This window comes from Trachemys scripta, chromosome 1 (assembly GCF_013100865.1).
Source record: "Trachemys scripta elegans isolate TJP31775 chromosome 1, CAS_Tse_1.0, whole genome shotgun sequence".
Classification (NCBI taxonomy): domain Eukaryota; kingdom Metazoa; phylum Chordata; order Testudines; family Emydidae; genus Trachemys; species Trachemys scripta.
This window is the reverse complement of record NC_048298.1, coordinates 310,337,226-310,349,996: the sequence shown is the minus strand read 5'-3', so window position 1 is coordinate 310,349,996 and position 12,771 is coordinate 310,337,226. Positions and strand designations below refer to the sequence as shown.

Sequence of the window (12,771 nt, the reverse complement as noted above, 5' to 3'; positions counted from 1 at the left end):
AAGCCAAAGAGGAAGTCAGTGTCAGAGCTTCGATTAGAACTCCCAGGAATTCCTGGCTCCCAGTTCTGTGCTCAGATTGCATGATTATGCCTCTCTCTCTCTGTCTATCCACACCAACACAATCAGAGACTAATAATCAGGTTATAGTTTCATACCTCCAGGGCCTGATTATCCGAATTCAATCTCCACTTGGGCAGGTGCACACACTTGCATTCTTTGTGTACTAGTACCTGAATGAGCAAGTGACAGCATACATCACCCGTGTGTAGTCATTAGTTCATAAAATGTGCCTGTACAGGAACAAGGCCCCACTAAAAATTAGACCTTTATTGTCCACTGCTATATAAATTTAGTGGTCTCATTGGGATTGTTGCTGCTATTTACATAGCACTGCAGATGTATGTGGCAACTAACAATGGCTAGAATACATGCAATGTCCCTCTCCCAAAGAATACAATATAGCAATGGGAGTAGTGCACAATGGAGTTGTGTGCGGGAGTTCATGCATGTAAGTACTGCAGAACACGTAGGTATTTAGGAATGATAGGAAGGAAGATGGGATTGGCACTTAGCCGATGTTTGTTGTGACGCTGTTCCAAGCACAGAAGGCACAAAGTAGAGAGTGGGTACGGATGCTCTCATACCATGGTGATAAGTGCAGTACAAGAACCGAATTACAAAGCAGAACAGAAAAAAGGGTTTGGAGAGGGAACTGAACTAGGAGCAGGAAAACATGGATTCTATTCCCAGCCTTGCCAATGACCTGCTGTGTGACCCTGGCAAGTCCCTTCACCTGTCTGTGCCTCCGTTTCTCTTCCCACCCTTTGTCTGTCTTGTCTGTTTTGGATGTAAGCTCTTTAGAGCAGGGATTGCCTCTAGCTATGTGTCTGTACAGTGTCTACCCCAATAGGGCCTCTACGAGCTACTGTAACAAACACAGTAATAATAGGAGAAAGGCTTGGACAGACCAAAGAGAAGAGGGAATGGTACAGGAAGAATTGAGGTAGAGAAATACACAGGAGCAATGATATGAGAGTTTTGAAGGTGCTAATAAAACTGAGGAAGGGCAATTTAGAATTGAGTCCTAGTAGTTTCAAACAGTCAGTTTCATGGAAGATTTTATTTTATGGTGAAGTCCTAGCCCCACTGAAGTCAATGGCAATGACTTCAATGGGGCCAGAATTTCACTCCTTTAGGTATCGCACTATTGTTACAGGTTAACATGCTAGACATCTGATGCAAAAGAGTGAGAAAAAATGTCATGTAAAACATTGAACCTTTTATTAAGATCTACTCAGATCTTTACTTTTATGTCCATTGAGTATCATCAAAATATAAAAAGAAATATTAAGCATACCCCAGCTCCTAAACTGAGAGAGATTATTTCATCCTCAAAAGCAGAATGAGTATCAATATGAGGAGGAATTCCTATAACACAAAAAACAGAGAATAAATAAATAGTCACTGCAAGTATAATGAAATTCCATCACTTTTAATATAATCTCCCAAGTCCCATTTTCACAGCTGTCCACGTGTAAACCACAACACAGTAACCTCGTGCATTTTTATGCCTACTATGTGTAGTGCAGCACTACAGCAGATCAAAAAATGGAATTTCCTTCCTCTCCCATGGGAAATTCTGATATTTCAACAATTGTTTTCATCCCAAATCAACATTTGTTTTCAAAACGCACTGCAGTAGCTCAGCCAGAGGGAGACTCCAGTGCATCATGGGAGACATAGTCTGGTCAGAGAGCTGGGCCCATGGGGAAAATGGGGACATGAAGGACTTGGAAATACAACTTCCATGAGGCACTGCAGCTGCTCTGGCAGACACACAGATTAACGTCCACCTGACCCCAAATTAAACATTTCGTTTAGATTCTCCTGATCAAAACTTCTGTCAAAATTGATCTCTTCCTGCAGAAAGTTTTGATTTTTACGGTGTCCCATTTTCCAATAGGAAAATATTTTGTTCTAATTGTTTTGGCCAGTCCTACATACAGTGCCAATATCAGAAACCAGATTTTACCCCCAGATGCAAATGTATTTGACTTCCATTAGTTTCAAGAGGAGCAATGTACTTAATCACATACAGAACTACATAGGTTAAGCTTCTTACAACAAGTTCGCTGTGTTACAACATGGTTACAATATGAAGTGTAGAAATTCTGCCCTCAGAAATATATTGAGGTCAGCCTGATAAAAGATATGTGCATCTATTATTTTTTTGTAGCAGCATCCAAACACTCCAATCAGGATCTCATTGTGCCAGGAGCTGCACAGACACATACTAAGAAACAATGGCCTACATTTTTGAAAGTGAATAGAGATTTCAGATGCCTGAATTTTTGGATCTTCAACTTGAAATACCTTATAGAGGCCTGATTTTCTCAAAGTGACCTCAGAAAAATCAAGCCCATTTAAAGGTAGCCACCCAAAAACTGAGGTTCCCAAAATCACTAATCATTTTTGAAAACTGAAGTCAGGGTCCCTGCCTTGAAAAGCTTAGAAAGTAGGGATAGAATTTGACTCAGTACAGATACTGGATAGTATTTATATGAATGCACTGGATTGCACATACCGTACGCTAATTAATGTCCTAAATGATTAGTGCTTAAGAAAGGTTTTATACATATCCTGTATTTATGGAAGAAAGTTACAATTCATACTAATTAATTCAGATAACCCAGCCAGCAGCACATAACCATACCAATTGAACTGGCTGTCAGATATGTGAACAAACAGGCCGTCTAGACCCTAAGATGGCAGATACTATGTACACTGTCAGAGATTAATTCTGGAAGGGAAGTGTTTGTCCTTCATTCATAAGGACAAACCAGATATATTCCAGAGAAGGGAAAGCCAAAGCCAGGTACCTTGCCTTGATGACTGAACTCAGCAAAAAGCACAGTATACGCTTTACCCTGTGGATGCCTGAGTGGAAGTAACTACCTCTTCTGTCCTACTGAGTCTGGAAGAGATTGTTGGAGCAGCACTTCCCTCCTCCAGTATGGGGATACAGTTTGCATCACCCTGAAGATGCTCTCCCATGTACTTATAGAAGGGGGCTTCTTGTTGCTGGCAGAACATGGCAGGAAAGGTTGGGGTTTGGCCAGCCCGTTGAAACTCCTGCAGTTATACTTGGACCAGGTGATTTTCCAGAATCTTTGTCTCAGGAAGTGAGTGAAAAATGTGTTTGGTTGATCCTGTCATACATGGACTGTTTACCTCTCCAGATTACTAACTCTTTTATTACACAATCAGCTTCCATGACCTGGCCTAAGACGCTTGGGCCAGATTCTAATCTCAGTTACACATTTTCAGTACCAGGGTATCTCTAAATCTCTAAATCTCCCAAGTTAGGAAGACTGCATCCAGACACTGCCCTCAATTCATGAAAGCATCCCTGTGGAACTTGGCAGATGCAGAAGTGCTGTCTCTGAATCATAGCCATTATAGCTGGTTTTCTGTTTTCAATCCTAGATAAAGTATTGAGTTTGATTTTTTTTAAAGGGCAAATGCACTTACCTTGTCCAGGTTCATACTGGTTTATTGTTAACTGATCAGGTTTATGTTTGATATATCCCTGCTTCAAGCACTTCTCCAGAAGCGTGCTGCAAATTTCCGGGAGCCCTGTTAGTACAAACAGAAGTATAAACCAGATGTTTTCCTACTCTTTTTTCCTGCTTTTGGTGAAGGAGAAATCTAACAACTGGACAAAATACACAGAAATATGATAAAATACAATAGCCAAAATGGGGCTTGTAAGTCTGTGCACCTCATCAATTACACAGGCAATTTTGTAGTCACTACGATGTATGCATGGAAATAGCAGGTCTAATCCTGCAAACCCTCTAGGTGTGTAACTTGTACAGACTATGAGGAGTTTTTAGAAGCCCTCCACACACAAAGGACTGGCAGCACAGGGCCCACTGTTTGCATGCGGAATTTCTATTGTCTGTGAACATAAATAACTGGGTGCCAAAATCAGTGTCACTGAAATCAATGGCAAAATCCCCATTCACCCCAATGGGTGCAGAATTTCACCCAGGTGCACAAGTGCTTTGCACAAAATTAAAGGCTGAGTTAAGACCCTGTCTTAGGGCAGTCCCTGCCTGGAGCACCCTCCTATGCAGGCTGCTGAATGACAGACATGCCTGCCTCAGTTTCCCTCCTGCAGACTCCCCCAAAATAGTCCACAGAATCTTTTTGAGGGCAAATATAGCCCTTGTAGGGTTATCTTATTAAAGAAAGTACAGTCCACATAAATCATAACAGAAGTCCCATTATCATAGCCCAGTTTTCCCCCAGCATAGTCCAAACAGCACATGCAAGACACACCCCGGCATCTCTCACCACACCCCAGCTCTCCAATGCAGCCCTCTCCCGTCCTTGTATCAGGACAGCCACCGGGCCCTTCCAACCAAAGTGCAATCCCGCTCTTCCCAGCTGGAACCCCGACTGCCTCTCTGCTGGGAGCATCCCTCACACCTCCCAGCCGTCTCACGGTTCCTCTCGGTCTCACTCTCTGGCCCTGGAATGTCAATGGGTAAGCCCCTCTGCTGTTCCCCTGCTGTCAGCCTCTCCACCCTTAGCTCCAGCAGGCAACTCCCTCTGCTGCTCCTCCTGCCTTCAGCCTTCTCCAGCCTTTTGGCCCTGGCTCTCTGGCTTGGGACTGCCAGCCAACAAACCCCACTTGCTGCTCCTCTACTTTCAGGTCCCAAACATACAATCTCCAATTCCTCCCTCTTCCCAGGGATGATCTTGCAGAGAGCTTTCTGCTCCCTGCAGCTTTTCCCACAAACCTCCTCCAGTCTCCTGACTGACTCTCACGAGGACTCTCTCCCTCACCGGGTCTCTTCCTGATCTTTTGTAGCTGCCAGCGCTGCACAAATGGGAGCATCTTAGAGTGACCAGATGTCCCGATTTTATAGGGACAGTCCCGATTTTTGGGTCTTTTACTTATATAGGCTCCTATATATTGTATTATATATATACAACTATTTCACATTTGGGGACAATATATACCTTCAAGTCAGCGGCACTGCTATGGGTACCCGCATGGCCCCACAGTATGCCAACATTTTTATGGCTGACTTAGAACAACGCTTCCTTAGCTCTCGTCCCCTAACGCCCCTACTCTACTTGCGCTACATTGATGACATCTTCATCATCTGGACCCATGGAAAAGAAGCCCTTGAGGAATTCCACCATGATTTCAATAATTTCCATCCCACCATCAACCTCAGCCTAGATCAATCCACACAAGCGGTCCATTTCCTGGACACTACTGTGCTAATAAGCGATGGTCACATAAATACCACCCTATACCGGAAACCTACTGACCGCTACACTTACCTACATGCCTCCAGCTTCCATCCAGGACACACCACACGATCCACTGTCTACTGCCAAGCTCTAAGATATAACCGCATTTGCTCCAATCCCTCAGATAGAGACAAGCACCTACAAGATCTCTATCAAGCATTCTTAAAACTACAATACCCACCTGCTGAAGTGAAAAAACAGATTGACAGAGCCAGACGAGTACCCAGAAGTCACCTCCTACAAGACAGGCCCACCAAAGAAAATAACAGAACACCACTAGCTGTCACCTTCAGCCTCCAACTAAAACCTCTCCAGCGCATCATCAGAGATCTACAACCTATCCTCAAAGATGATCCTTTACTCTCACAGATCTTGGGAGACAGACCTGTCCTCGCTTACAGACAACCCCCCAACCTAAAGCAAATACTCATCAGCAACCACACATCACTGAACAAAAACACTGACCCAGGAACCTATCCTTGTAACAAACCCCGATGCCAACTCTGTTCACATATCTATTCAAGTGACATCATCACAGGACCTAATCACATCAGCCATACCATCCAGGGCTCATTCACCTGCACATCTACCAATGTGATATATGCCATCATGTGCCAGCAATGCCCCTCTGCCATGTACATTGGCCAAACCGGACAGTCTCTACGCAAAAGAATTAATGGACACAAATCTGACATCAGGAATCATAATACTCAAAACCAGTGGGAGAACACTTTAACCTGTCTGGCCATTCAATGACAGACCTGCGGGTGACTATCTTACAACAGAAAAACTTCAAAAACAGACTCCAACGAGAGACTGTTGAGCTGGAATTGATATGCAAACTAGATACAATCAACTCAGGATTGAATAAGGACTGGGAATGGCTGAGCCATTACAAACATTGAATCTATCTCCCCTTGTAAGTATTCTCACACTTCTTATCAAACTGTCTGTACTGGGCTATCTTGATTATCACTTCAAAAGTTTTTTTCTCTTACTTAATTGGCCTCTCAGAGTTGGTAAGACAACTCCCACCTGTTCATGCTCTCTGTATGTGTGTATATATATCTCCTCAATATATGTTCCACTCTATATGCATCTGAAGAAGTGGGCTGTAGCCCACGAAAGCTTATGCTCTAATAAATTTGTTAGTCTCTAAGGTGCCACAAGTACTCCTGTTCTTTTTGCGGATACAGACTAACACGACTGCTACTCTGAAACCTGCCATTATGCAAGAGAGTTTGCAGTTTGCTACTATACAGGACGAAAACTTAACTGTAAAATTCAATGAAGTACAGCACACTTGAATGTTATGCTAAGAAATATTCCTTTCAGCAATCTGTCAATATTGACGGTTATTACTGCTTTTTCTCTCCAAAACTTGTTCCCTCCGTTTATGTTCGTCTCACACACAGACCATTTAACATCTAGCTGGAGGCCACAAAACAGCCAAGACAAATATCAACACTTTTATGATTAAGCACAATTTCAGACAAAATACAATGTAACTTGCATCTGTACAGGGAAACTGTATACATGTCACCTTAAACACTTGTGTTTAACTTTCAGTACAACTGAATTCCATATTTTATTATTTATATAGCTAGGCTGTAGGGTGGCTCACTTTATTTTCTCTGACTCATAGCTCTCAGACTCAAAGGACAATTTTTCAGAAAGTTTCCATGATTGAGTTCTGCACAAAGGGGAGTTGTTTTGGAAAGTATAATGAAAATGCATTCAGCCATTTTCAAGTTATTCAATCTGTTAAAAAATACTTTTAAAAGTATTATATTTTTACCATCTTGAAAAACTTGAACATTTTTTTACACACACCCTTTTTCCAGTATAAAAATGAATTTGAAATGTTCCTCATATAGCGTTTCTTCAAAAAACTACCGAAATTTAGAAGTTCATAATCCACATTTGGCTAGACCTCAATGAAGAATGGCAGCCATGATTTTTTTCAAACTTCTTTAAACATACAAAGTTGTAAGTGATTAAAAATGGGTTCCATTCATGTACACTAAAATATGATTACTAAGGCATGATTCAGGAAAGTATCCCTATTCAAGAAGGGTGTTTAAGCATGTCCTTAAATTCCATTGAAGTTAATTGTATTTACACACCTGTTTAAGTGCCTTCTTTAATCAGGGCTTTAGTTACACAACTTCCTGGGACACTACACTTTACTGAAGTTAGGTTCTGTGTGTATCTGTTGGAAAACAGATTTAAAACAAATGCCATTTTAAAATGCCTTTTCATAGGAAAGTTCTCACCTCCAGGCAATGGTTTATCTTTATCTACATTGTTGTTATCATATCGAAACTCGTATCCAAAATGCTTTACCCTTCTGTGTTTTAAAGACTTCTGGGCTGTGAAGCAGAAAAAATTAAACAATGTAAAAATATTAAAATATGTACAATATATTTATTTACACAATTTGCTATGCTTGCAGGGTATTTGCCTAATGCCTATTCCATATAATCTCTGTGCATCTCAACAACTATTCAATAGTTGAAAATACTATTATTTATGAACCTCACTCTCAATATACAACTCAACTTTCCCCATGTGCTAAGAGTGACTAAACAACACAGAGCTTTAGTACCATTTCTCTTTGAAGTCAAAACCCCGATGCTTTTACACATTGTAGCAATCCCACAGACGTCAATGCTTACACATGGGAGCAAGGACTGTAGGTCCCTGGACCTTGTGTTTGTCTCTCTCGGACAACAGTACCAATTTTCTTGAGCCATGGCTGACACTTTGGACAAGCTCATGATATGGACATAATAGGAACTTTCACTTCCTTGCATCATTACACTGCACACTAACTAAAGTCAATGTAATGCTTTGTGCTGTGTCAAGGAGTAAAAGCTACTTTGTAATATGGAAGCTAACTGGAAAAAATAACTGGCTTTGTTAAGAAATGTAATTCCACAGAGCTCATTTGAAACTACATGAGCAACTGGGAAGGGAGCTTTGACTTCTCTCTGGTGCTCCCAGGAAGGCTATCAAATTACAGGTGCTGCATTCTGAGAACAAACTCACTGACTGACCATGCTGTCATGAAACGACTACACTAGCAGCTTCTGGAAGCAGAAGCATAATTCAAATTAACCCATTCATGGGGCTAACCTTACGTCACATGCCTCTGGTTAATTGTAACTGTATGATATAAAACTCAATTTTAAAAGGACTAAATATATAGAATGATTTTAAAGAATAAATTATCCAAGATGCAGACTTCTTGCAGAAATTAAATTCAACAAAAGGACAATTTGCAGGTATTTTTGAAGGTCTCACTTTCTGTGGTTCTACTAACCATTTTGAATGACTTCATTTTCTGTCCAATCAATACTTTCCAACATCTTTTGTTCTTCTTCAGGAGACACGAGCTCTTCAACCATCATCAGGCCTGGAGGCAGGCTAATAGGTATAATGTCCTCCCAATGCACTATGGGTATAAAAATAAAACAGTGCTACTGCTTATGGAAAATGATCCACTTGTGTTCTTTTATCAATAATGATAAACCCCAGATTGATCATCATCTGAACTAATTATCCTCCTTGGTAGCATAAAACAGGATCAGAATCCAAGTTCTGTGCTATACAACCCAATTCTCAAATCTCACTGTGTAGGACCCGAGAGACTTAGTGTTTTCCACTCTCAAAAAATATCTGATTTGTCTGTTAAAATAAAGGTTAAAACTTTCCCATGCATTTCAGGGGAGATTCTAGTTGGATTCAATTTTATTTTGCCAGGACTCAGGATTTGTCACTGCTCGAGATTGACAAGCATAGAGTACAGTGAAGAAAGTATGTCTGAATGCTATAAGCCTGAATGCTATATGCTGTTTATGAGTTCACAATCTAAATGGGCGAGTGTTATTGTTCCTGTTTTACAGATGAGAAACTAAGGCGCAGAGAGATCAAGTGACTTGGCCAAGGTCACACAGGAAGTCCATAGAATGGGAATTGACCTCAGACCTCCTAAGTCCTAACCTTTTGTCTTCACCACAAAGACCATCCTTTCTCTCCACCAACAAATGGTTTGGCTCCAAGCTACCAGAGAGACCATCTTTCTCCCCACCTTATACGACCACATGTGCTCATGGAGGTGTTCCAGCTGCAGCCTCCTAGCATTAAACAAGAAGGAGCTGCTAGCAGGACATTTTCTGTGAAGGGTCTTTAGTTCTGGCATTCACTCCATGCCTCAGACTACAAGAGACCAGATTTCAGGGTATGCTGCAAGACCCCTCTTTTTTCCCTAGACTTTGGTTCATGAGGAAAGTAGATTATTGCTCCTATTATTGTTTGATCCTTTTGGGCAATTAATTTTGCTTTTCAGGTTCCTGGAAAAGCTGACCCTTATATTTGATACATGTATTTATTCATCTATTTTATTTAGCCATATAAAGTATTGTTGCAAGCATCCACAGACTGCTCTAAGTGCCATATAATAAAATAAAAGACAAAAACCAGGAATGATTCACCAAACACAGTTCAAAAATATAAGGTGAATTTCTGACCCCATTGAAGTCCATGACAAAACTTCCATTGACTCTCATGGGGCCAGAATTCTATCCACAATTCCACTATAACAAGCAACTGAAAAGCAAAGGAAGAAAAGTGATGCTTTATGGGATAGCAGAGTATTGATACCTTTTTCCACAAAGTTAACATACAGAGTAACATTTTGGTTGGAGTCCTCCAGTGTTATCTCTTTCCCATTGAGAGTGTCATAGGCTTTCTTGGCTTCTTCTGTCGACCCATATTTCACAACTGAATAGGGTTTATTTGGAGGCATTAAGAGTGCTTCCACCAATCCACATTCCTCTACTAGCCTGAGCAGCTGGTGTCTATTCACACCATTACCCAGACCTCCATTGGCAACGACCAAGTTCTAATTTAAAAAAATTAAAAATAGACATGTTAGCGGTCACCACTGATTTGTTTACCTGAAAATAGCATTTCACAAACACAAGTGTCATAAAGAGAAATGAAGCTATTATCTCTAAATCGGTCTGTGGTTATTCTGTTTGATATTCCAAAGGAAATGTTTATATTTCAATTAGTCTGCAGCTATTTGAAGCCCGGAGCACAGTAGTACAGCACACATTTAAGGGAAAGGCTTTTACAACACAAGAGCATTCAAGCTCGGAGAGAAATAACATGCCCATGTTTGTGTGTGCAGACACCACAACTGTGTCTGCAAACAGGTATCTGTGCAGGGGAGATGTGGGGGGTCTACACATTTACAGAACCTGGATAACATGTGCTTTGCACATGCCCTGAACATTCTTGTCCCTCAGCTACAGAGTTTATTTGTATTTGCAGATTCCATAGCTAACAGTTGGCTGTAAGTGTCCTGCAATACCTTTGAAAGGGTGGAACAAAAATAAATCCCATTGTATTAACTGTATCTGCCTGATTTTTTTCATTACAGCAAAGTGTTATGGCTCCCACAAATGAACTCAGAAAAAACTGAGCTTAGCAGCCCATTTCTAAACACCTCCAATAATTTTTTTTGAAGGAGTGGCCTCTAACATCATCCTCAATATTTTTCTCTTTACTCTCTTCTGCAAGGAAGGGTAACCCTTTCCTCTGTCTGAGGAGAGTCTGATGCATTCATTAGCATAGCCCACTACCGGTAGTGCTATTCTTTCATTGGGCCAGGGGAGGAAGGTCACTTGAGAGCAATATGAGGTATCCCTCATGCCCCATTTTAGGGACCAACCATGCAACCAGTGCTGAGCAGAATCAGCCATGAACAGGATCAGCTCAGAATCCAACTTCAGATCCCCTTCAGGGTACTTCTCTGAGTTGATGCTGGCTTGCTGGGGATGCCCCATAATGCTACAAGTAAAGATATACTGGACATCCTGCTGAAAGAATGGAATCACCCAGGGGGCCTGCTACACAATACAAAATACAGCTTTAGGGCCCCAGTTCATCCTCCAAACACTTATGTACGGGAGTAGTCTTAATGGGACAATTCGCCATCACCAATGTGCCAATGTCTCAGTGCAGCTACACTCGGGGTATGGCTACACTGCAATGCAAGCCTGGGCTCAAACACAGGCTTTGAGCCCAAACCCCTCTTCCATTTACACACAATCCTGTCGTACTTGGCCCATGCCCCAGGACCTTGCAGAAAGAGACGATTTGAGCCTAGGTCCCACTGGCACTCGGATCCAAACTCCATCGTTTTGCATTTGTGGATGCAGCTCAGGCTGAGAGTTAGCCAATGCTATCCCACAAACCCATGGGACACTGTTCTTTGTCCTCTCTATCCCAAGAGTAACCAATTGACCCCCCCCCAGGAAATGGAAGCAACCCCACTTGTACAGCCAGGCAGCGTTTAACCCTTCCCCTTTATTCTGACCACTGAGCTACAGAGTAAACTTTCTCCCGTGTTAGGTATGGCCATCAACCAGAAGTCATCTTTTGCCAAGCGTGCCGCTTCCTGGTCCCAAGAGCACAGCCAGATTTTGGTGAAACTCTGATGTGAGGCAGGCAAAAAGAGGAGTTTTAGTAGGAGTACTAACAATGACCATGTGTAAAAAGAGACAGAGAAGAAGCTGACGGTGCTGGGAAGTCACTGGATCAGAGACTGGATCAAGCAGCTCAAGACCAACTACTGGCAATTCAGGGATGAGAACTGCGCCTCTCAGAACTCGCCTTCAACCTGCACCTTTTATGAGGAGTCTGACTGGGTGCTGGGTACTGCACCAAGCACAGAGCCAATAGAGCTTACAACAGCCTGGTCAGCCAGGGTGGCAAACTTCTGATCCCTGAATCCAACATAGGAATGGAGGGGGGCCAGCTCAGGCCAGCAAAGTCACTATGGTGCTGGAACCGGTCCCCAAGGAGGCTTTGTCCCTGGCGCAGCTGCAGCATATGCTGGGTCCGGAGGAGCCTTTTGTTGCCCCCCTTTGAGCAGCAGCCTGCCACAGAACTGGAAGAAACAGAATTAACCCAAGAGCATGGTAAGTTTCTGGCTCCATGTTTGTTTTGATTAATATAGGAATGGAAGGGATTTCCAGGTTATGAACAAATGCAAAAGTTATTACACGCCGTGGACAGCAGCAGGTATCCACTCATGGCAGATTGCATGGACAGCACCTTGGCACCGGGGTGTTAAAAATAAGACTTTCATATTGCCTTCCCTGTCAGTACGCTGCTCTGTATTAATACAACAGTGTAATGAGCCACTTGTAATCAGTGAACTGTCCAGGTGGTGGTGGTGCAGGTGGGGGTTGAAACGTGGCCCATTTATGTATGTAGTCCCTAGTGACAAAATCGTTTGTCCAAAATAGGGGTGGAGGGTAGGTATGCCATCCGGAAATGTGTCTGGGAGGAGGTGAGGTGGCTGTGGAGTTCTCTACGAGTCCATATTAAGGTGTGTGCTTGCATGCAGTCATAAAAGGCTGTATG

The 12,771-nt window shown here is 42.3% G+C and overlaps 1 protein-coding gene across 6 annotated transcripts in view; it reads right to left on the bottom strand.

Annotated features, from left to right (window-relative positions):
- Positions 1–12,771, bottom strand: part of ALKBH8 (alkB homolog 8, tRNA methyltransferase) — an 86,359-nt gene that overhangs the window by 56,836 nt on the left and 16,752 nt on the right. For 5 of the 6 annotated variants that reach the window (XM_034758850.1, XM_034758851.1, XM_034758848.1 and 2 more), the window contains exons 3-8: positions 9,997–10,237; positions 8,657–8,788; positions 7,608–7,703; positions 3,532–3,636; positions 1,358–1,428; positions 156–230 (exon numbers count right to left, since the gene is read on the bottom strand). In XM_034758850.1, the coding sequence (XP_034614741.1) occupies positions 156–230; positions 1,358–1,428; positions 3,532–3,636; positions 7,608–7,703; positions 8,657–8,788; positions 9,997–10,237 (720 nt within the window). The remainder of the gene's footprint in view (positions 1–155; positions 231–1,357; positions 1,429–3,531; positions 3,637–7,607; positions 7,704–8,656; positions 8,789–9,996; positions 10,238–12,771) is intronic. The other variant, XM_034758849.1, reaches the window with a different exon arrangement.